We start from the raw sequence: 23,249 nt of genomic DNA on the forward strand, positions 1-23,249 counted from the left end.
CCCCCAAACTAAAAATAAAAATTTATTTTTGTTTTTAGTAGTCAGGTCAATAAATTTACCATAACTTTATCATATTAGGTTGTAAGCTTTGTCTGATTGACTGTGTTAGTTCTCCCATACATTTCCAAAATATCCTAAATAATATTTTATGTCCCCAGTTGCTTTTTTAGTATACAATTCTTAAAAAAATTTTTTAAACATTTTCATTTTTGCCGGTGGTTGTCATTTCAGTACAGTCAAGCTAATGGAGTCACTCATGTAAAAAGTAGCATGTCTTCTAATGAAAGATCTTGATCTTTGTTTACATTCTACTGTTTTCATTTTGTGTTGAATTGAAATTCTTAGGTCATAGCTGTAGAAATAAGTGATTATGTTTGCTGCATGGTCTTAACATGTGGCCGTTTAATTGGTGTTGAGGCCTATTTCATGGCTTCATGTAGCTGGTTTTCCTCATGGTGCTGCTCTTTGTTTTGTAGGCATGGCTCCCATTCGGGATTCCGTCAGCCACTCCCCTAACCAAACAGGTGACTCACTTTTTATTTTTCCTTACCATGTGCTGTTGTTTACCATTTTTGTTTAGTGTGTGTTAAGTTCAAAAGTCACCTAAAGACCTGTGGCCTGTAGCACGAAGCCAGTTTCGGTTTTTACCCAGGTAAGTTCACGTTGAGTTTGAGCAAACTATGAGTTTTCTGGCTCAAATCAAGAAATTAATGTTTTTTGGCCCGATGCCAAACTTACTTGCCGACCCCTGGCCTAGAGGTTGCTAGTTATCTATGCCTTCGTCACGTAAATGCATAATACCTGGTTGCAATCATTTACAAAACAGCTCGGTCTCCTCATTTAAATAAGCCGCAGAGGGAAGACAGTTGACAGCTTTTCCGCGAGTGGGTGTGGTTTCAGCTCCACCAGCGGACACACCCCCAGCGTCTGAGAGCAGAGAATACTGCTTATTTTTTCACGATTTTGATCGCTTATTTTATTCACTTGGCGGGGTTTTTTTTAGCATTCAAATTTGGCTGGGTGGTTAATAACACATTTGTCTGTGGTGTGATAAACCCAGAAAACACATTTAAATTCACATCTAAATTTAACCAGTTGCTCTACAGTGTCTTGCAAGAAATCTATCATAATGTCTTGGCATGGATAGACTGACTTTTCCTTTATTTTATTTTTTCTGCCAAATCTGTGTTTTTCCTGTTTTATGAAAGGCCAGAGCAGTAGTGCTGCAAATTGCTACAAAGTTCTCACTTTTCTGAATTAGTTTTACAATGCAAGTCAGCGATTGTACTCTTTGCCCATAACACATAAGTCTACTTTTAGGAAATTTCATCAAAGAATGAAAAGTCTGTAATCATTTACTGACACTCATCATTCCAAACTTGTATGACTGACTGACTTTAGTGGAATAATTTTTTTTCCCGTCCATACAAAGAGAGTTAGTGGTGTCCCAGGTTGTTTTGGACACCATTGACTTAAATTATATGGACAAACATATCTTTTGTGTTCAACAGAAGAAAGGGAGATAATTTTGGAATGATGTGATGACAGAATTTCCATTGTTCTATCCCCTTGGAGTCTACAAGTCTCTTCTTGGTTGACAACTCTTTTAGTCTCCCCTGGAGAGATGAAATACTAGATCAAAATGTAACTGTAATTTTCTTTTACCTCAGTGACCTTCAACAGAATCTCCCATTTTATTGAGTCACTCTTAAAAAAACAGTTTACTCTAGACCAGCAGTGAGACTGTCTGTGTTTCTTTGTCTTCCCATTTCTCTTGGTAACACAGCCAAGGAGAAAGTCTCAGACTTGGCAAGAGAACAGTGCTCAAGGAAGCTTAGCAGCCATCTTGCAGAAAAATATGAACGCAAGAGCAGAACATTTATTTCAAGGAACACAGCAGTTGCATTATTGTTAGAGTTTAGTGCCACCACACTTGCCACATCTACATAAAATTTGAACTTTCAGAGACGCTTCACACTTAGTGTTGCTGTAAGCAGTCGTCTGTCTTTCCCTCCTCTATCCTGGCATGCAGCATGATCATACTGCTGCTACAAAATGGTGGCAGATCTACTACCGTTTCAGTCTGGCTTGAGTGAGACACCTCTCAGCAGGACAGAGACGGGGCCTATGGGCAGTTAGCCATTGTCGCATAATCCATAAATGGGCAAGTTATTATAAATTCTGGACAAAGTCTACCAAATGTTAATATTTTCAGGATATTGTTTATGTACAGCATTTGGCTTGTGTTTTAGAATGTGTTGTTTGCACTGGGTGTTTTACAGTTAATCATTGATAAAGTACAAGAATACAGTGTAACTAAATCAGGATTGGGTAAGGGATTGTATTTATATTTTTGTTTTATATACAAGTTCACATGTTTCAGTCCCTTAGTGTCTTATGTTACTGTTCAATCTCCTTTTGCAAAGCTGTTGCACAAACTGTGACACGCATACATCCATATTTTATTGTCATGTTTTTTTTTGTCCACTTGTCTGAATTTAGTCCAAAAATTTCGCATTTCCATTCTCTCTCTCTCTCTCTCTCTCTCTCTCTCAATGTTTGCCATCTGAACTGATTTGACCTTTTATTTGTGTTCACAGGTTTGGAACATGCTGGCCTGGAGCCTCAGTATGAAAATTCACCATGGAGCTCTGGCTCACCTTGCAGCAACTCGAACAGCAACTGGGGAAAAGTTATTGTAGATAAGGGACCCTGGCCCTCCATCACTGGTAGTGACCCAGAGTTAGCCTCAGAATGTATGGATGCTGACTCTGCCTCCAGCTCTGGGTCAGAAAAAAATCTTAGTATGATGGCGTCTGGGAGCACTGGTGGTGACAACAATGGCAATAGACAAGGTTCTCATTTCATGGTTGCAAATGGCAGCAGTAATGGGAGTGTTAAGGGGCCTTGGGGTGTATCCAATGGCTCGATGCTAAGCACATGTCAAGGCTCTGGCGAGGGCCCCAGCAGCAAGCTGGCAGAAAGCAGCCATGGCAAAATAAATGCATGGGGTACCCAAGGTTCCTCAACCAATGTAGGTATAAATCCAAGCACTTTGAACCCAAATGCCAACCATGGTGCCTGGCCTGTTCTTCAGAACACTGGGCCCAACCCCCATGGGCCTGCGGGGAACGGAAATGGTGGCACCAACACTCAACAAAGCATCATAGGTCAAACACCCAGCATGCAGAGTATCAACTCTAAGATGTCCTGGGGATGCCTGCAGGAAAATATGTCCGAAGCTGAAGTCAATAGTACAAACAAGGTTCCAAGTGGGCAGCCTCAAAACCTTAACACTGAATTTAATGGACCAAATAACACTACTAACACGATGACCTCTAGTTTACCAAACTCTACAGGTTCAATGCAGATGAATGAACAGCCCCCAGGGCACCGAGCTTGGCCTATGAGTACAGGGGGCTCCCCTCAGCTCCCTATATCTCCAGTCTCTAATGGCACTTCCATTTCTCAACATGCCAACAGTGAGAGAATCAACAGCGGGTCTTATGGTACAGCATGGGGCGTTCCGCCTGGCACTAATTACTCTGGAGACAAATGTCCCATCCCTAAAGGCCAAGCTGTGGGCGACACTGTGAATGCAACTCTAATGCAGTCTGGAGCGAATGGCTCCTCTGTGAGTGCTGCTTCTTTAAAGAATAATAATAATAATGGGATGGGCGGTCGTGGAGGAGGTTGGGACTCAGCACCCGCTACCTCACAAAGTATGTCTTGGGGAGCAGGCAGTGGTGTGGGCCCAGCTGGGATCCCTCGCCCCTGGGGGAGTGCCTCCTCCTCCTCGTCTTCCTCTTCCTCATCCTCTTCAAACACTGGCACTAAGGTCTCAAACGGGGAGTGGAACACTTTGCCCAGCAACAGTCAGCATTCCAATGATAGCACGAATGGGAGCAGGAAGGGAACAAATGGATGGAAGTCCTTGGAGGATGATGCTCTTGGTATAGGGAGCTCCGGTCAAGCGTCACAAGGCAGCACATGGAACAAATCTACAGGCAGTGAAGGAAGTGGAGAGAGCTTGGGAGGTTGCAGTGAGAGGGATGGGCAATGTGGTGGCAACCGAAGGAGAGGTAATCAGCAGGGCATGATCAATGCAGCTCCCTCTAAAATTGACGTGGACCCCAGGGTGCTGTCCAACACGGGGTGGGGACAAACTCCAGTCCACCAGAACACTGCGTGGGATGTTTCAAGCTCTGCTAAAAAGACAGGAAATGGACATACAGGCTGGGGTAGCGCTCCCCCTCAGGCGTCTAACTCGGGTGGTTGGGGAGATGGACCCAGCACCAACAAAAGTAGTGATTCTTCAGTGTCTGGGTGGACGGAAACTAAACCTTCAACTGGCTGGGGAGAAACCAAAGGCCCAGTTGAACAAAGTAGATGGGAGGATGCCCCTTCTGTTACAATGAACAAGGGTGGCTCCTCATGGAATGGCACCAAGGATGAGAAGTCCTCCTCTTGGAATAATCCGCCGAAGGCAAAGCAGGGATGGGGCGGAGAAGGCCCGAAGGGAAACCATTGGGGAGAGCCCCAGAAATCTGGTTCAGGAGGCTGGGACAGTGACAGCGACCGCTCTGGATCAGCCTGGAGTGAGCCGGGGCGTTGCGGGACAAGCAACACCTGGGGAGGCAGCGGAGGCACCAACACTCCTGACCAGAGTGGTCCAACCACAGGATGGGGAGAGCCACCCAAGACCAACAATCAAAACCAAACCTGGCGTGAGCCAATCAAATCAAGCCACTCCAACCCCACCTGGGGCGACAATACAAAACCGCACAACTCTTCAGAGTGGGGCAAGTCCCAAGATTCCAGCATGGGAACATTCAGGAGTGGGAGCACCTCTCAGACTGGAGCCCCTGGTCAGAACAAGCCTACAGGATGGCTGGGAGGCCCGATGCCTACTGCCTCCAAAGAAGAAGAATCCACTGGATGGGAAGATCCATCACCAGAATCCATCAGGCGTAGAATGGAGATCGATGATGGTACTTCAGCATGGGGAGATCCCAACAAATATAACTGCAACAACGTAAATATGTGGAGCAAGAACACTGCTGGAGAGCAGGATGGCATGGCTGTTTCTCAGCCCCCTCAAGCCCAAAGCGCCATGGCCCCAAAGGAAAAGAACTGCAACTCAGGTGGGTGTCTTCCTTTTTGGCAGTTCCTTGGCAATTATTACTCTCACATTATATTTATCTTAAGTCATGCAGTCATCCCTTTGGAATTTCTCTGGATGCACTTTTTCTTCCCACCCCTTTCCTCTAATGCTTACGGCACTGACAAGCTGAACTTACGAGCAAGTGTTTGTGCGTGTGTCTATATATAAATGTGTTTATGCAGTGCAGAGGAATGTATATACTTTGTAAAAGTGCAGCTTTTTCCATTAATTTTAAATTATTTGCCAAACAGAAAATATTAAGGTGCATGTGCAAATAGTGTTCCTACTTCATTTGGAATTGGCTGTGGATAAGCTGTGCTCAGGGAAAAATAGGCTTTGGTTACATTGTGGCCGATGGTGCAGTCATATGGCAGCAACTTGAGCAGCAGGGCACACATGAACAGGGCTATTTTTGAATGAAGTATTCAGGGCATATGCTGGATGGTGAAAGTGCAAAAAGCTCAGTGGTTAAATGTAAGCTGATCCATCAGAAGGACTTCAGAGTAAACAAAGCTTACATAAGCATGTTTATGCAAGAGTCGGATTTGGGCTATTGGAAAGTTTGCAAGTACAGTCCAATCCCACTTTGAAGTTTATTTGTAAATATTAATTGCATTGTCTTTAATAGATTTCAGTCAAGTATTTTAGACGCAAATTAGTTGTTGCATAGTTATTGTCTATGTAGCTTATGCATTACACTTTGATTTTTGTTTGCTCTGACAGATTTCAGTTTGCTTACAAAATAGTAATATGCCTTCTTTTAATTGTGCCATTCTCTCATTTGTTACATTCACTAGTTTTTGTGCAGAACAATATAGCATTTTGTATACTGGTCTTTGATCATAGTTTTTTTTTTTTTTATCACAGAGTGGGGAGAGCCATATGGTGGGCCACAAAAAATGGAGTCCTCTACCTGGGGTGAGCATGCTGCTCCACCTGTCACTGTGGACAATGGCACGTCTGCTTGGGGAAACCCTGTTGATACAGGTTCCAGCTGGGAAGAGCCGGGGAGGCAAAACTCAAGAGGCAGTGGCTGGAGCAACGCTGCTATAGGACAGCAGTCACAGCACAAGTCTGGTACATCTCCAATTGGGGCAAAGAACTTTCTTTGATTTTTCTTTCTTCTACTTAATTTCTTCTTGTTTTGTTTAGCTTTTCCAATGTAAATTGTTTTTTTGTTTTTTTCTCATTTTTTATTTGATTTTGGCTTTTTAGGATCCAAACCTATGCAAGATAACTGGGGTGGAGAGGAGATGTCCATGACGGGGCACTCCAACTGGGAGGAGGAAGTGGAAGTAGAGATAGGCATGTGGAACAACAATCCATCTCAAGAAGTGAACCAAACTGGAAACTGGCCCTACAAGAAGATGACTCCAAAGGTAATAATTAAGATAAATAATAATAAAGACCTCATTTAGCCTGGCAGAAATGTTTAAAGTGTCATTCACTGAATTTCCTGTTAAATCTAATAGTGACGACAAAATTATGTGTGTACATTTTGCTTGCTGCTTTATTTTCTACCCTTCTTGCCATTAGCTGAACAAAGGACCCAACAAGCAAGATGATTCTCCATGGATGAATCAGTTTGTGAAACAGTTCAACAACATGTACCCTGTAAGGATCAAGTCTTGATTGCTATACGTTTATGTGAAACCTGTTATACTAAGTATTATGTGTCCCCAAATCCTTTATGGAGCATAGTTATTAGCACGTTGATGCTTTTTTGTCATTTTATAGAGGGATTCTGCTGAAGACTCCCTGAAGAGCAATAAGATGGATATGTCTGGAGGTAGGTCACATTCACATGCTCCTCCAGTACTGATATAGAGTGATGTTTATTGCAGTCCATGAGTATTAGCATGATTTTGTCAAATCTATGAATTCTTCTCATCTTCTGCAGGAATGACAGACAAGCGCATTGATGTTGACAAGCATGTTCTTAATATCGGAGAGTATGGGAAAAATCCTGCTTCACGCCACCAGATCCACAAAGACTCTACTATAGACCGTAACCACTATATGGATAAGGTCAGTTATTTCCTATCCTCCTATAACAGTAATGGAGGCTTAATTTTGTCCAGTCTTGTATTCCTGCTTGTTCGGTACTTTAGCACCCTCTATGGGACGAGAATGCAATTTAAAGACCTCATGATATCAACATTTAATGCTTATGGCTTCAAGACCAGCCGATCTCAACCTTTTTTTTTATTTATTTTTTTACTCTGTCCGCCTTTGTCCATAATGAATTATATTTCCTCTGGGAAAATCTGCTATAATTAATATTGTTTTAAAAACACATTTTGTAATTTACAGAAACTAGGAGTGTCCATGGATTACAATTAGTAAATAACCTAATAATTCTAATTAAAATTAAATTTCAGTATTCCTGAAGTTAAGATCCTCAAATTAAACAGGGTTATTAAGGGAGTGAATTAAGTTGTATTACCTTATTTTTAAGCTTATTTTGTCGTCTTTTAAAAACATTTCAGTCCTCCTGAGGGCACCATTGGAAATTTGCTGATATAACCACTGCATAAGACCATGTCTGTTAGATCTAAGGTTATATGTATTGAAATGCTACAGCTGATTTCATGGGGTATTTAGAAGCAACTCTTTCAGTAGTCTTTATTCTGATCCCAATTTTCCCATTGCCTCCCTAACTTAATAAAATTGAAGAAAGCACTCCAGTTGCTAAAACATGCCAAAGAGGATGCTAACATAGCCTTTCTCTCTCCTTTTCTGTGGCTGTTGATGTGTCTTTCTCTGGTGGCCTGGTGTTCCTTCTGGTCTTTGTCCAATTCCTCACTGCTGTTGTGCTCTGCGTCCTGCTCCTCTCGCTGCTTGGCCTGTGGTCGTGCTTCAGCTTTCACTGCCTGTATATGATAGCTCTGTAACAGAGGAGTCCCAAAACTCACAGATCACTTCCATGCAGAATATCAGCTTTTCCCCAACAAATAAGGCACTGCCAAACCAGTGCAGCTTGCCTCACCATCCAAACTCTGCCTCTGTTAGGCAGGTGAGTTAGTGCATGCTGCTCCTTGTGTGCTGAAGGTGTGAATGCACTGGATTGCCGGATGCTCATTTACATGTGGGGTGTTACGTTTCTTCTCAGAATGTAAACATGTACGGTGTCGGTAATGCAGCAGCACAAGGCCGGAATGCTCAGCAGCTTCCAGCACAACCTCTGAACTCCACTCAGTCCAGTCTACGCAACCAAGTGCCTCCTCCGCTACTTCCCTCTCAGGTAATGCCACTTGGGTTTTTAAATCCCTGCTGACTGTAAGATGAAGATGTGTGGTGTACAGGGTTCCCAAGGCCTTGGAAATATCAGGGAATTTCCAAAGTGTAACTCAAGGCCTTGTTTTTCTCCTGAGAAAAATTTTGATGTGTATTTTAAAATGCAGTTTACAAAACTCCAGTGGCCTTAGGCTAGTCTTACAAGTGAGGCTAGTCATCTTATTTTTTTCTTTGTTAGTTACAGAAAAAGTAGACTTGCAAAAATTTGAATCCAAAAATGCAGATTACCCATTGACTAACTGCTTGTTGGTCAGACTAGTTTTTAACTAGGTCTTAACATAGTGGCTATTCTTATGCAACTCGTCCCAGGTTTGCTGTGTATTATGAGTTTCTCTGAAATTCTAAAAACACCGGACCATGAGCTGCTCACATGTAAAAACACAGTGCCGTATTTTATATCTGTCATGATATAACCATATCACAGTTTTTTTTTATTCAGATTAATTTTGCAGTCCTACTTAAAAGTATTGAGGGTCTCACTGTTGCGGCTCCACTATTTATCCACTAAGAAATATATATTATATTAAATTGAATTCATTAATATATTAATTTATTTTTTATTATTAAATTAATATAATACTAATATTTGAATACACACACTATCTATATAATATGTATAATCAATAAATATTCTCAGTTTAGTATCTTTTTTTTAATTGATCAATGTTATGTGTTTTTTTTTTATAACAAGGTTCATAACAAATGTGTACCTATTTTATTTATTTTTTTTTTTTTTGTTTGTTTTTTCTCCCCAGGTCCCGCCACCCCTGTTGAAGTACTCTCCCAATAATGGAGGTCTGAACCCTCTGTTTGGCCCACAGCAGGTGGCTATGTTAAACCAGCTGTCCCAACTCAACCAACTGTCTCAGCTTTCTCAGATTAATCAGTTACAGGTATTGATCTTGTTGCTAGTACCAGCCTAGAAGTGATAAGTTAACCCGTTCCCTGTCATACTTAAAACTTACCCTTTTTTTCCCCCCGTCCCAGCGTCTCCTTTTGCAGCAAAAAGCGCAAAGCCAGAGGGCCATGCCTGTTAACAGCCGCCAGGAACAGGTTTGTGATCTCTTAGACCCATTTATGTGTTCCGTTTCCTTCTGTCTTGGCTCGTTTGACGTGACATTTTCCATTTGTGATGACGTGTAGGGTCGCGGTCTGGGTCCGTCCCAACAGATGATCCAGCCTCCCCGCCATCTCGATCCCTCCCTGATGAAGCAGCAGACTTCCCCTCAGCCACCCTCGCTGCACCAGCCCAGCCTCAAGTCCTATATGGAGAACTTCATGCCCCCCAATGCCTCCGACCTGCAGAAAGAACAAAGTTCCCTGATCTCGTTCAGTAATTTCCCTTTAGGTGGGTGTCCTCCCCATCTTAATTTAGGCCAGACTGACTCTTTGTTGCACCAAGCTGCCAAGCCCAACACGATGTTTACCTCTGACATGTCAGGCTATCAGCCAGCTGGCATTAGTCAAAGTCATAGCCTCCTAGCCCCACCTCTGAGCAATGGCCACATGGTGCCAGGCTCTCCCATCAACCCTCGGGTAGGAAAGAACTTCTGTCCTGACAGCAGCTCTCTGCCAGCAAGAGGTGAATAGTCTATTTTGTTGTCCCCAGCAAACTTTCCTCTTGCATTTTGTATTTGAGGGAAAAGAATGCAAATATGCTATATTGCAAAACCTTTGGAGTTCAGACCCTTATTATTTGATTGGAAATCCAATGTTTGGCTGGCATACGTATGGTGCTTCTACTCATAATTTCTGCCGCTTGACAACAGTAAGGTTATTTTACTTTGTTTGTGCTTGTCTCCCCTTCCATATATTCCCATGTTTTATTGTGCACTCAGTAATTTTTTTGTTGGTTGTGTTGTTGCGACTGCCATAGTGGCATGGACATTGTGTTGACTTGTGACGCTGTCTCCAAAATAAATGATTTAGAAGTACTCTATCAAGTCTTTAATGAGAAAAAAATACTGAGTGGACTGATTTAATTTTTTTGTGTTTTTTGTATTCCTCTAGGTTTGAACTCAAACTTGAATGTAAGCAACCTCGACATTGGCAGTGTTGGTTTTAAGGAGCCACAGTCCCGTCTGAAGAAGTGGACTGCCATGGACATTTCCGTTAACTCGCCACTTGATCAAAACCCCAGCAAATCTGGTAGGCTTCCTTTTTTTTTTTTTTTGGTAGTCAGTTTTAGGGCTACACTGTTAATATTTAAAGATTTTTACAACAGCTGTGATTAATTGACACATTGATTAATTATTAATTATATTTATTTATCTATTGCTGATATTTATTTGGAGTGTGAAGTTGACTGTTTAGGCAGCATTGGTATCTGATGTATAAAACAGCAGTCAAGTGAGTTTTGGATGTGTAGCGAATGTGTCTGTAAATAATGCTTTGCAGTTGACCTACACAAAAAAAAATTAAATTCTATTTAATAATGAATACAATATCACAGGAAATAATCACCAATATTTTTGTCATAATTGTGTCGTCGCAACAAAAAATGTTTTTCATATGCAGTTTTGAAAGTGTGCAAAAAAAGTCTGATGGATATGATTTTTACTATAGGTGCTATAACATCTGGCCTGAGGCTTGAAGACTCACCCTTTGGTCCATATGACTTCATCAATGTTTAATTCTATTTAATAATGAATACAATATCACAGGAAATAATCACCAATATTTTTGTCATAATTGTGTCGTCGCAACAAAAAAATGTTTTTCATATGCAGTTTTGAAAGTGTGCAAAAAAAGTCTGATGGATATGATTTTTACTATAGGTGCTATAACATCTGGCCTGAGGCTTGAAGACTCACCCTTTGGTCCATATGACTTCATCAATGCCAGTAACGCTCCCATCAGTCCTCCTGGCTCTGTGGGAGATGGCTGGCCCAGCCGTGCCAAATCACCTCATGGTTCCACCAATGTCAACTGGCCACCAGGTTCGGTCCCATTCGCTTCATAAATGCTTTACTTGTTCCTATCAAATCTTGCATTGATACAAAATATTACAAAGTAGCTCAGATGGTCGAGCTTGTCGCTGCGCCATTGTAGCATAAATGACACTGTGTCTTGTTTGTTTGGCAGAGTTCCGTCCTGGTGAGCCTTGGAAAGGATATCCAAACATTGATCCTGAAACTGACCCATTTGTCACTCCTGGCAGTGTGATTAATAATCTCTCCATTAATACAGTCCGGGATGTTGATCACCTCAGGGACAGGAACAATGGTAAGCAATCTGTTAAACCAGCTATATCCGTATACGCTGCTGTTCAAAAGTGTTTTTTTTTCTTCAGCAAAGATGCATCAAATTGACAAAATGAAAAGGCTTTTAAATTAAAAAAATAAATAAATTCTGTTCTTTTGAACTTTGTATTCATCAAAGAGTCTTGTAAAAAATTATTGCTGTGTCCACAAAACAAAAAAGCAACTGTTTTCAATATTGATAAGATTTTTTTATTATTATTGTTGTGGACAAAATCAGCATATTAGAATGATTTATGAAGGATTGGGTGACATTCAGCTTTGCTATCACAGGATTAAATTACATTTTAAAATATTAATATAGACAAGTTACATTACATTAATACATTTTCACAATATTTCTATTATTACAATAAAAATCTTCTGACCCCAGATGTTAAAATTGTAGTGTAATTTGCAGATTTGTATGTATTAGTGTTTGTCAATAAAAAATTTCTGTTCTTCCAGGGCCATCCTCATCACTTACCACCACGCTGCCTTCAAATAGTGCCTGGACATCCATTCGTGCCTCCAACCACAATAGTTCCCTCAGCAGTACAGCACAAAGCACTTCAGGTTGGTGGGCAGTTATTTCGTTATAGCCACGCAGGCTTGTGACCCTCATACACCTTTAACTTGATCTTTTTTCTTCCCTGCAGCCAGAAACAGTGACTCCAAATGGTCTCCTGGTACAGTCACCAACACCTCTTTGGCTCATGAGTTGTGGAAGGTTCCTCTCCCCTCAAAAGGTATCTCTGCTCCGTCCCGACCCCCGCCTGGCCTGACTGGCCAGAAACAGCCCTCATCTTGGGACAACAGCTCTCTGAGACTGGCAGGCTGGGGTAGCTCTGAATCCAGATTCAACTCTGGTTAGTCAGTTATATTCCCTTTCACCTACATAAACTCTATTAATAGTGTAAATAATGTTGCGTTTAAAGAAACGAGAGAGACTTGAAATGATCATTGTCCGCAGGTTCCAGCTGGGGTGACAGCAGCTCAGGGAGAACTAATTGGCTTGTTCTCAAAAACCTCACACCTCAGGTAAGATGCTTAATGATTTGGAATGTACGGACTCGTTTTAGCAGGTTGAGCATTTTTAGCAGAAAACACATTGAAAATGCACTGTAAAACTATTTATCGGTACACTGTTTTGCAATTTAGGGTTTTATGAATTACCCTTAATTACTAATAGATAGGGTTGGGTATTGTTTGGGTTTTTGCCGATACCGGTGCCAAATCGATACTTTTAAAACGGTTCCGGTGCCTGAACCGATAGTTAAAGAACAGAGAAAGAATAGAGAATGCTAGTGTTAGAGGCTCTTTTTTTCTTCATAAATAAAACATGTAGTTAGAATAGAAATAGAATAGAGAGTGGAAATGTTACCGGATCAAGTTTTTTAATAAAAAAAAACAAGCCGATAAAATTAGAAGTAGCATTAGAATAGAGAGTGCTAGAGTTAGAGGGTCAAATGAAGATGAAAGAGATGTGTTTTCAGCTTTCAGCGTTTCTTGAAAATATTAAGGACTGCTGCTTGGATTGAGCTGGGTAGGTCATTCCACCAGGAGGGAACGGTTAATGTAGAAGTCCATGAAAGTTTTATAATTGGTAGAATGCAAAATGTTTCAATACAAGCATTTCAGTCAAATGTAATTTATGCAATATTTCAAACCTTTAACCCACTTGGGAATATCAACCCATGGCAACAGCTTAAAAGTAGCCCCATTCTGTGGAAAAAACGCGGACTTGGCAACCCTGCATCCAACAAGAGCTACCGGAGTCAGCTTTGACTGATCACAGGTCGAGAATAAAGAGAGATGACTGACAAGACCATGCTTGAGTATTTGCTGCTCAACAGATCCTGAGCTCATTGACAAATATCTGATTTTGTAAGATGTGCTCCCTTTACACAGAGTGCGTGTGATCGTGAAATCGAAAGTAAAAATAAACAGCGCAAAACGCTCATTCAAAAATATGTAAATACACCGCATCCTGAGAGCGGCTCCCTGATGCGCCAAAATTATATACAATATTAGAATGTTTAAAGGAGTGGACACGAAAATCATGAGCGAAACATGTTGCGGGAGCAGGCGTCAATGGTCAGAGATTCAGCGGGACTGGGATTAAGAAAACAGCCAAATCCCGGACATTTTGGGCAATTAAGAAATCCCGGCCGGACGCATTTTTGTAGGTCCAAAACGAGGACATGTCCGGGGAAAAGAGGACACCTAATTTATAATCTATTGATAATCAATGTATTCTTTTTAAAGTAGCATATGGAACATATTTTCTGCCTCATTCTGTGACAAGAAAGCCTCATCAGATCACAAAAGGAAGCATTTGACTGGTGTTGTTGAGTAAAAAGGTTATAATGTTCTCTTTTGTTGGACAACAGGTTTAGAAATGTGAATACAAGGGAGGGTTTAGCTTTAGGCATTTTAATTTAAGCATGTTTAGCTTAGTTAATGGAAGGCTACCTACTGCCATCAGAGCAAGTGTAATTACTGCATTCCTCGGATGCTCTCATTTCCCGAGTTGTGCTTTTAAATCGGAATGTGAAAACAACATGGGCACTCTCGTTATTTCGTTAATGTGTTGGATTTGTATTATTAGAGCTTTCTGACTTGAGTTCATGTGCATTTTCTCAGTCGGGAAATTGTTTTTCACGTGCGGTGGCAGTGATGATGCTTCTTACGTCCGTTTCGGAGAACCAGACAAATATTTCAATCGATCGCTCAGGCATGGAACCGCACAAATGACGACGCTGTTGACCGGCTTACGTCACTTCTTAGTACACACTGTCAGTGCGACTGCAACCCTGTAAATGGTACTGGGAAATAGTTCGCGCAAAATCGTCCCAGTACTTTAGTACCGTACATTTAGTTCTGGAACTAAAGCAGTGCGAAAGGGCCTAATGGTACCGGTGCCATATTGGTACCAGGTTTCGGTACCCAACCCTACTAATTTATAGATAATTTTTACTTTTTTTTTTCAATATAAGTTTGAATGGAAAACAAAACTTGTTTTAAAGGGATAGTTCACCCCAAAAATGAAAATTCTGTCATTAATTACTCGCCCTCATGTCGTTCCAAACCTGTAAGGTCTTCGTTCATCTTCAGAACACAAATTAAGATATTTTTGATGAAAGCCGAGAGCTCTTTGACCCTCCATAGACAGCAGCACAACTGAAACATCCAAGGTCCAGAAAGGTAATGGTCCAGAAAAGTAAGGACAATCGTTAAAATAGCCCATGTAACATCAGAGGTTTAACCCTAATTTTATGAAGCTGTGAGAGTTTGTAATTCTCAGTGGCCAACTCACAATAACTATTTTGTAATTAGTGGGTGTTATGGGTGTTATTTAAAGGAAAGGCTCCATTTAGAAACCTACATTGTTTTATATATAAAGCTACAGCAGAATAATTTATTGGGTAACAAGTCATGCCTGTGCTTTACAGATTGATGGCTCCACCTTGCGAACTCTGTGCATGCAGCACGGTCCACTGATCACATTCCATCTGAACCTTCCCCATGGCAACGCTGTCGTCTGCTACAGCTCTAAGGAGGAGGCGGCAAAAGCCCAGAAGTCACTGCACATGTAAGTCCACCTTTTTTGTTATCCTTTGTCCCCCCCCCAATGTGGGTAAAGAACAGAAATGTTATTTCCAAAGCTAATAATTACTAAGCCATTTAAGAGGAAATTAGTGTTTGTAAATCAGCTATAAATAACTTGGATCACTTCTGGAATAACTAGATTGATTTTAATTACAGTAAATAGAATTTTCGGTAAATGTACAGTTTTAGGGGGTGTTCACATGTCGCGCCTAAAAAGTGTGGAAAACGCTAGGCGCGCCGCTTTCTGCTTTTTTCCAAAGCGTTCGGGCGCTTGCGTTCCGGAGCCACCTGCCGTTGCTAAGCAACCATGACCTGCGCTCTCCATGAAGACGCGGATGTTTCAGCAAAGGATAAATGGATTTGCAGCACTAAAAATTGCTTGCAGTAGCTCTGCTACTAAATTTATTTAAAAATGGCTATCCCTTTACAGCTATGATCAGCTGTTCCTTCATCTTGGCTGAGCTTTCAATGTTACGAGAAAGGATGAAGCTGATTGGTTGGACCAACGCGGTGCGCTTGCGGCATTCTGAAAAGTTGAAATGTTTTTAGCGCCTGGAAAAAATTACCATTATGAGCGCGCCTGCTGTGCGTCTACATTTGAAATAACGGCCCCTTAGACTGCAAGTTCATTTTAAGGTCTAAAAAAAGTCCCCTAGTGGGCCCAAGCCCCCTGTTTGAGAACCAGTGCATTAGGGTGACATGCATAATACAGTTTAATCATGTACTCCGATTCTTAGAAATCAAATATTCTGGATGCACTGATCAAATGTTTAGATCAGGAGTTTTGTTTGGAATAACTCAACGTTCTATTAATATAATAGTATCCTTAGTGATTACGTTAAGGGTCTTGACAAGATCATTTCACAAACACAACACTTTTTTTTCCCCATTACAAAAATCTGTTAATGCTTATGTCAGGGGTTTTCAAACTTTTTGGAGCCAGGGACCCCTTACAGAGAGGATTTTCCAAGGACCCCCTCATAATTATAACAGTGTTTAAGGCTAAAGTTTAATGTGGGTAGGAAGAATGAACATAATATGATTGTTTTATTGGTGCAAATGGTCTCCATTGTATATGTACTTTTTAATACTATAGCATAATATAATTAAATTTTCCGGAAAGTTGCACCAGGTCAAGGGGGAAAAAAACGAAACATAAGTTGCATCGGTGAGTAAGTCGCATTTTACTATTACTTTCAGAAATAATTTAAATACTGAATAGGTCTAAGTAAAACGAATGTTAGGGGAAAAAAACATTTATAAACACTAACATGAATTTTACTTCAAATCGTTACTCCAAATCGTTTAAATGAAAAAACGAAACATAAGTTGCATCAGTGAGTAAGTCGCATTTTACTATTAAATATTAAAAATAATTTAAATACTGAATAGGTCTAAGTAAAACGAATGTTAGGGGAAAAAAACATTTATAAACACTAACATGAATTTTACTTCAAATCGTTACTCCAAATCGTTTAAATTTTGTGGCGTTCATAACAGAACAAAAATAAATGCATATATATATATATATATATATATATATATATAAAAAATAATTATTAATTTAAATACTGAATAGGTCTAAGTAAAACGAATGTTAGGGGAAAAAAACATTTATAAACACTAACATGAATTTTACTTCAAATCGTTACTCCAAATCGTTTAAATTTTGTGGCGTTCATAACAGAACAAAAATAAATGCATATATATATATATATAAAATAGTTATAGTGCCGTTCATTACAAACAACATTTATTTTAAATGCTATATCCATACTATGTTATATTTTTAAATGTGTTTTTTGAATTTGTGTTATGGATGGATGTCACTGTCATTTTACTGCAAGACAAATTTACCTGCGGGTATGAATAAAGTAACCTAACCTAACCTAACCTACTTACTTACTAAAACTGAAACATAATCACGTAGTTGGCTCTATTAGGCTACTTATTGTGTAAAGAAGGCTTTGTACTTCTCTCATGTCCGAATATCTACTAACAGCATCCTTCACATATGCAAAAAAAAATAAATAAAAATAATAAGTCTTTGGAAAAACCACGGAATGGCGATGCTCACGCTGTCTGGCAAAACCTACATATTGTACAACAGACAAGTTAAATTGAGCCACCAAATACCTTTTGTATGTTTAGTTGTCTCATTTATTTTGCTGATGGTGAGGCTGCGATGTCAAGTTGCAGTGCTAGAACTGATTTGTTGTGAGCGCGCAGGAGGCGCCAGCGTGAACACTTTGGATTCCTTATATCAGGGGGAAAATCTGATATCCGTCAGATAAGAGCAAGACATCATTCAGAACAGTCTTATTTTTATTTGTCTACCTTCAAAATGACAGTGAAACATTGTGGTTTTGTAAAATAAAGAAAACAAACAAAATGCGCTTGCCGTCTTAGTATCTGTGAACTTCTTACTAAAATGAAGAAAAACTCAGCGATACTTTCTACTTGTCAAACAGACATGAGAAATATATTTAGCTATATAAACCTTGAAGTGCCCGCTTTTAAGTGTTTACGCTTTGCTTATTTGACGTTAATGCATTAAATAAGTCACGTTGGAATATAAATCATAGCACGTTTCAGATGATTAAAAAAATGCAAATTGCAGTCCGGAAAAAACGGTGTAGCAAATTATTTTGCGGACCCCCCCGGCTTTGCGTCACGGACCCCAATTTGAATACCCCTGTGTTAAGTGAATGGTTTTTCAGCCTGCTTTCTCTTTCAATCGAAACCCTGAAATAATGTGCAAAGCCATTTCCAGATTTCCGGAACCCCATTCTGAAGTTCACAAAAACTTGTATGTGAGTGAGGCACCATACTGATAAAGATTCTGCTCTTCCTCCTCAGGTGTGTTTTAGGGAACACTACTATTCTTGCAGAGTTTGCTAGTGAAGAGGAAATTAATCGTTTCTTTGCACAAGGTCAGTCAATGACTGCCTCTCCCAGCTGGCAGACATTGGGCTCTTCTCAGAACCGGATCGGATCCATCGAGGGTTCCCACCCCTTCCCAAACCGCACTGATCCAAATCACTGGAACGGCAGCGGAGACCTGCACGGCTCGTCTCTCTGGGGCGTTCCCAATTACTCCACGAGCCTGTGGGGCAGCCCCAGTGGTGGTGAAGGGGGGAGAATCAACAGTCCCTCCCCCATCAGCTCCTTCCTTCCGGAGTCCATGTAGTGCATCTTTCACCTTCTGACTTAAAAAGAAAAAAAATGACAAAAAAAAACATACAAACCCGTGACCTCAATGTGGAAATAGTTAATCATAATCATATGACCATATATATATATATTATATGAAAAAAAATCAAATGGCACTAGTTAGACTTTCTTCACTTACAAAAAGAAAAGAAAAAAACCAATGCGGGGTCACCCTGTGGAAACAAGTTACGTTTTTTTCTGCACATATGTCCACTTTGTTTTAGCCCAAAACATATCATTTTGAATACTTGAATTATGCAGGCCAATTCTATAATGTGAAAGGATGTATTTACACTTCCAGGTAGTGCTCTTCATACAGAAAAAAGCTTCAGTTGAGCTCATCTGTTTATTCATCATGTTTATTTGAATTCCAATTCTTTTTGTTTTGTTTTTATTATTTGCATTTCGTTTGCTGACAATGGAGTTTGAGCTTTTTAAACTTTGCACTGAATGTGGTTTCTCTCAGTATAATCTGCAATATGGAGGGAGCCGACAGTTCCAGTGTAGTTGTTTACTCAAGGATGTTCTTAAAGTGTGCGCTCTACTATGCCTTGATGTACGCCTACCTTATTGTAGTATTGTGGAGTTCGAGATCAAGATATAGATGCTGACTTAGGATTATTTGATATTACAGAAATAAGTATTGCACCAATTTTGTTTTAAAACTAAAGAATTTAGCTCTGCAGTCTAAAAAACTGTAGCCACAGCTGTGACTTGCAAACCCGACCTGCAAGCCAGGGGGAACAGCACTTTCAAAATAGGCTTTCAATTTTGTTTTGGAGGCATCACATTGTGCCCTCTTGTTTACAAAACGTTTTGAGGGGGAAAGTATGGTCATTCTTCCTTTTATTTTAAATGGCGAAAAAAAAAATGCATAAAGAATTAAAAAAATAAATCTTAAAAAAATTATAAAATAAACAAAAAAATACCAAAAAAATTCAAAACACACAAAAAAAAAAATCTTGAGGATGAAGACGAAGCTTTTTATCTCTGGGAATACTGATCAGTGTTTGGCCATGTCATTGGTTATTTTATCTATTCCTCTTGTCTGCTAAATAACCAGCATGGTTCTCAGGAAATATAGCCAGTTTTCCCCCATAGAAACTCCTTGTAGGAAAATCCAACTTTTAGCACTGAAACTACTTATAGCTCTGTAAGTTTTTCTCTGCCAAATAACTGCTTTAAGCTGGAGACATTCTACATACTGCTTTTCGAATATGCTGTCTTTTTATTAATGAGTGGATATGGTTTGCTGTGCATAAAGAATTAAAAAAATAAATCTTAAAAAAATTATAAAATAAACAAAAAAATACCAAAAAAATTCAAAACACACAAAAAAAAAAAATCTTGAGGATGAAGACGAAGCTTTTTATCTCTGGGAATACTGATCAGTGTTTGGCCATGTCATTGGTTATTTTATCTATTCCTCTTGTCTGCTAAATAACCAGCATGGTTCTCAGGAAATATAGCCAGTTTTCCCCCCATAGAAACTCCTTGTAGGAAAATCCAACTTTTAGCACTGAAACTACTTATAGCTCTGTAAGTTTTTCTCTGCCAAATAACTGCTTTAAGCTGGAGACATTCTACATACTGCTTTTCGAATATGCTGTCTTTTTATTAATGAGTGGATATGGTTTGCTGAATCACTATCTAGTCCTTTTTCCCACTGAGTGGCTCAAATGTTTTTCGCTTTATGACTGTCGAAGTAACTGTCAAATGTCATAAGAAAAAGCAGAAATCTGTAACTATGCATACTGTAGCCAATGACTCGGCCTACAGAATTGCTTTTTCTTTGTCTGAAGTAATGTTTTATGTTTCAGTAATTTGCATATACATTGTTTGAGATATATATATATATATATATATATATATATATATATATATATATATATATCATCATCATCATTATTTTATCACTTTTTTTCTTTTTTTCATCGCCAGAGCTGGTGTTAAAGAAAATCTTGTTTGGTTATTTTAACAGTGCAAAAGTCGTCCACATTTCATTGCCTTGATTCAAATTGTGTCCGAAGATGCAACAAGTCAAGTGGCTTTTAACTGTTTACAAATAGAAAATGATTGTAATGTGTACAGTTTGGTTGTGTTAATCTGAAGTTCCTTACAATATTAATAAATCAATGTTTTGGCTGCTCATTACCATTTTATTTTCAGTTCTTTTTTTTTTCTCCCCCTTCCTCTCCCCTTTTTTCCCCCTTCCTCAAAGCTGGTTTGTCATTGAAAATGGCTTGCCTCTGTACTTGTGGCCAAGGAAGGCTGGATTAGAGGTGAATGTAATCTATTGCTGGTAGTTTAAATAATGTGCGTAGATTTACAGACTTATTTACCTTTTATCGTACTATATTTTAGGTGCACAATTTATGAGACGCTTCAAGAGCGGGAGGGAGAGAAAGATGTCAGCATTAGGCTAAGCCATGGACCTTAATATTTGTTTAAGCTGTTGTTTTTTCTCCCTTTTGTTTTATTTGAGTAGTATATATATATATATATCATCATCATCATTATTTTATCACTTTTTTTTTCCCCCTCATCGCCAGAGCTGGTGTTAAAGAAAATCTTGTTTGGTTATTTTAACAGTGCAAAAGTCGTCCACATTTCATTGCCTTGATTCAAATTGTGTCCGAAGATGCAACAAGTCAAGTGGCTTTTAACTGTTTACAAATAGAAAATGATTGTAATGTGTACAGTTTGGTTGTGTTAATCTGAAGTTCCTTACAATATTAATAAATCAATGTTTTGGCTGCTCATTACCATTTTATTTTCAGTTCTTTTTTTTTTTCTCCCCCTTCCTCTCCCCTTTTTTCCCCCTTCCTCAAAGCTGGTTTGTCATTGAAAATGGCTTGCCTCTGTACTTGTGGCCAAGGAAGGCTGGATTAGAGGTGAATGTAATCTATTGCTGGTAGTTTAAATAATGTGCGTAGATTTACAGACTTATTTACCTTTTATCGTACTATATTTTAGGTGCACAATTTATGAGACGCTTCAAGAGCGAGAGGGAGAGAAAGATGTCAGCATTAGGCTAAGCCATGGACCTTAATATGTGTTTAAGCTGTTTAAGTTTTTTCTCCATTGTTTTATTTGAGAAGTAGAACTTGCGTGCGTGGTGTGTTAACTTATCCATATTTAATGACTCGTCGTACAAAACCCTGAGTATTACCCTCACTTTATGGTTGCGTGCCCGTATTGAACCATTTTAAGTAACTGCTTCACCAAATATACTTCAATCAAAGGATTTGTTTACTTAATTCCAGACCTGGCTTATCTTTGTTTGTTGGACAAATTTTAAGTGGAACATTGTAGAGAACTACACAACGAAAGCCGAAAATTAGTTTTTGGAATTGCACTTGGTGTACATAATGAACTAGAAAAGCTTGTACTGTATTTGTGTTCTGGAGGCAGAGTGTAGCTTTTGGAGACTGGACGGCATGGATGGAGGACTTCGCCTTTTATTTGTCTTTTTGTTCTTTGTGTACATTGACTAGACCCTTAAAGCGTGTGTTTGTGCCTGTGTGCTTGAGTGGTCTGCTCCATTCCTGCGCATCAGGAGCCCAAGTATTCTCCTCTTGTTTAGGGGGAGTATAAATGCAGGTATCGCAGAAGGTTTTGCCGTGACTTTGTTTACTCCCTCTATGTGGATCGCTCAATCTTTTGTGCTTTAGTTACATGTTCGTATGCGTCCGGGGTAGCGTTAGTCCTTTCTGGAAGTGCTACGCTGAGCTTTACCAATGGTTCTGAATGGGTTCTTCCCTGCCGTCTTGGCAAACGTGCTAGTTTCCCCGTTCTTCGTGGCTTTTTACTTTCGGAAGCGTAGGGAAAAGCCATTGGCACCCAGTTTATTTGTATTTTTTTCGCCTTTTTTTTTTTGTCCCCCTCCCCTCTTTTTCTCTTAATTTTGTTTTATGTATGTGCTGCTTTTTGGTGTTAGACAGAACTGTCATGCTGAGACATTTTGATAATTCACTGTCATGCCAAATTATCAAGCAGGGGGAGGAAAGGGATTTGTTCTTTTGTAAAAGCTGGACAATGTATATGCTTGAAATGTCACTTGCAAAATGGATGTTTTGAGGATATTCATGAGCAATGTACAATCCCCATTTTTATAGCCAGGTTGAACATAGAGGAAACGAATAAGTGACTTGGCCTGACATTCTACTTTTGTACTGAAAATGTCATTCTTTTTTGATTTATCCTGTGAGCAAATATACCCTCGTCTTTTAAATGGTTCCTACTGTTGAACAATGTGCTAAGGCAATTGACTTAAACTGTGAGTATTGCTGTCGTGTCATTATAAACCCGAAAAGCTTTAGTAAAACCAGCACAAGAAATGGATGAACGAGAGTTTAAATCGAAACTTCCACCATGGGGAAATTCTAAGAGAGTCTATGCAGTGTAGGGTGAGGCTTCCATGTCTGTGTCTTCGCTTACTAAAAATCCTGGCCGCGGTAGTGGCGGGATTTAAAAATACGATTCCTGTAATGTGCCATGATTGAAATTTTCTTTAACTTTTTGTCACGAATAATTGGCCAGTTGTAGCAAATGAGGGGTTGCTTTAACATTTCCTTTTTCACAGCGCTCCTCACAGAACGGGCTGTGGAATAGCAAATTCTCAACTCACACATTTCTTCTAGTGGTCTTTGCTCACATGTAACCTATATGCACACTGCTTTGGTAGACTGTTTGAAAATTAATTGAAATAAACATCAATAAGA

General features: G+C 39.6%; 1 protein-coding gene across 1 annotated transcript in view; it reads left to right on the forward strand.

The window, feature by feature from the left end:
- The window catches only part of LOC107601257 (trinucleotide repeat-containing gene 6A protein-like), a 34,093-nt gene extending 14,696 nt beyond the window's left edge, over positions 1–19,397 (forward strand). The window contains exons 4-22 of the mRNA XM_016293371.1: positions 477–524; positions 2,601–5,144; positions 6,032–6,241; positions 6,380–6,543; positions 6,701–6,778; positions 6,902–6,953; positions 7,065–7,192; positions 8,277–8,408; positions 9,217–9,354; positions 9,449–9,514; positions 9,605–9,809; positions 10,472–10,609; positions 11,239–11,400; positions 11,546–11,686; positions 12,169–12,276; positions 12,360–12,569; positions 12,674–12,741; positions 15,156–15,295; positions 18,172–19,397. Of these exons, the coding sequence (XP_016148857.1) occupies positions 479–524; positions 2,601–5,144; positions 6,032–6,241; positions 6,380–6,543; positions 6,701–6,778; positions 6,902–6,953; positions 7,065–7,192; positions 8,277–8,408; positions 9,217–9,354; positions 9,449–9,514; positions 9,605–9,809; positions 10,472–10,609; positions 11,239–11,400; positions 11,546–11,686; positions 12,169–12,276; positions 12,360–12,569; positions 12,674–12,741; positions 15,156–15,295; positions 18,172–18,502 (5,061 nt within the window). The 5' untranslated portion in view covers positions 477–478 and the 3' untranslated portion in view covers positions 18,503–19,397. The remainder of the gene's footprint in view (positions 1–476; positions 525–2,600; positions 5,145–6,031; positions 6,242–6,379; positions 6,544–6,700; positions 6,779–6,901; positions 6,954–7,064; positions 7,193–8,276; positions 8,409–9,216; positions 9,355–9,448; positions 9,515–9,604; positions 9,810–10,471; positions 10,610–11,238; positions 11,401–11,545; positions 11,687–12,168; positions 12,277–12,359; positions 12,570–12,673; positions 12,742–15,155; positions 15,296–18,171) is intronic.
- The last annotated feature ends 3,852 nt before the right edge of the window (positions 19,398–23,249 follow it).

Source organism: Sinocyclocheilus grahami, unplaced genomic scaffold (genome assembly GCF_001515645.1).
Source record: "Sinocyclocheilus grahami isolate Dianchi unplaced genomic scaffold, SAMN03320097.WGS_v1.1 scaffold302.1, whole genome shotgun sequence".
NCBI lineage: Eukaryota > Metazoa > Chordata > Actinopteri > Cypriniformes > Cyprinidae > Sinocyclocheilus > Sinocyclocheilus grahami.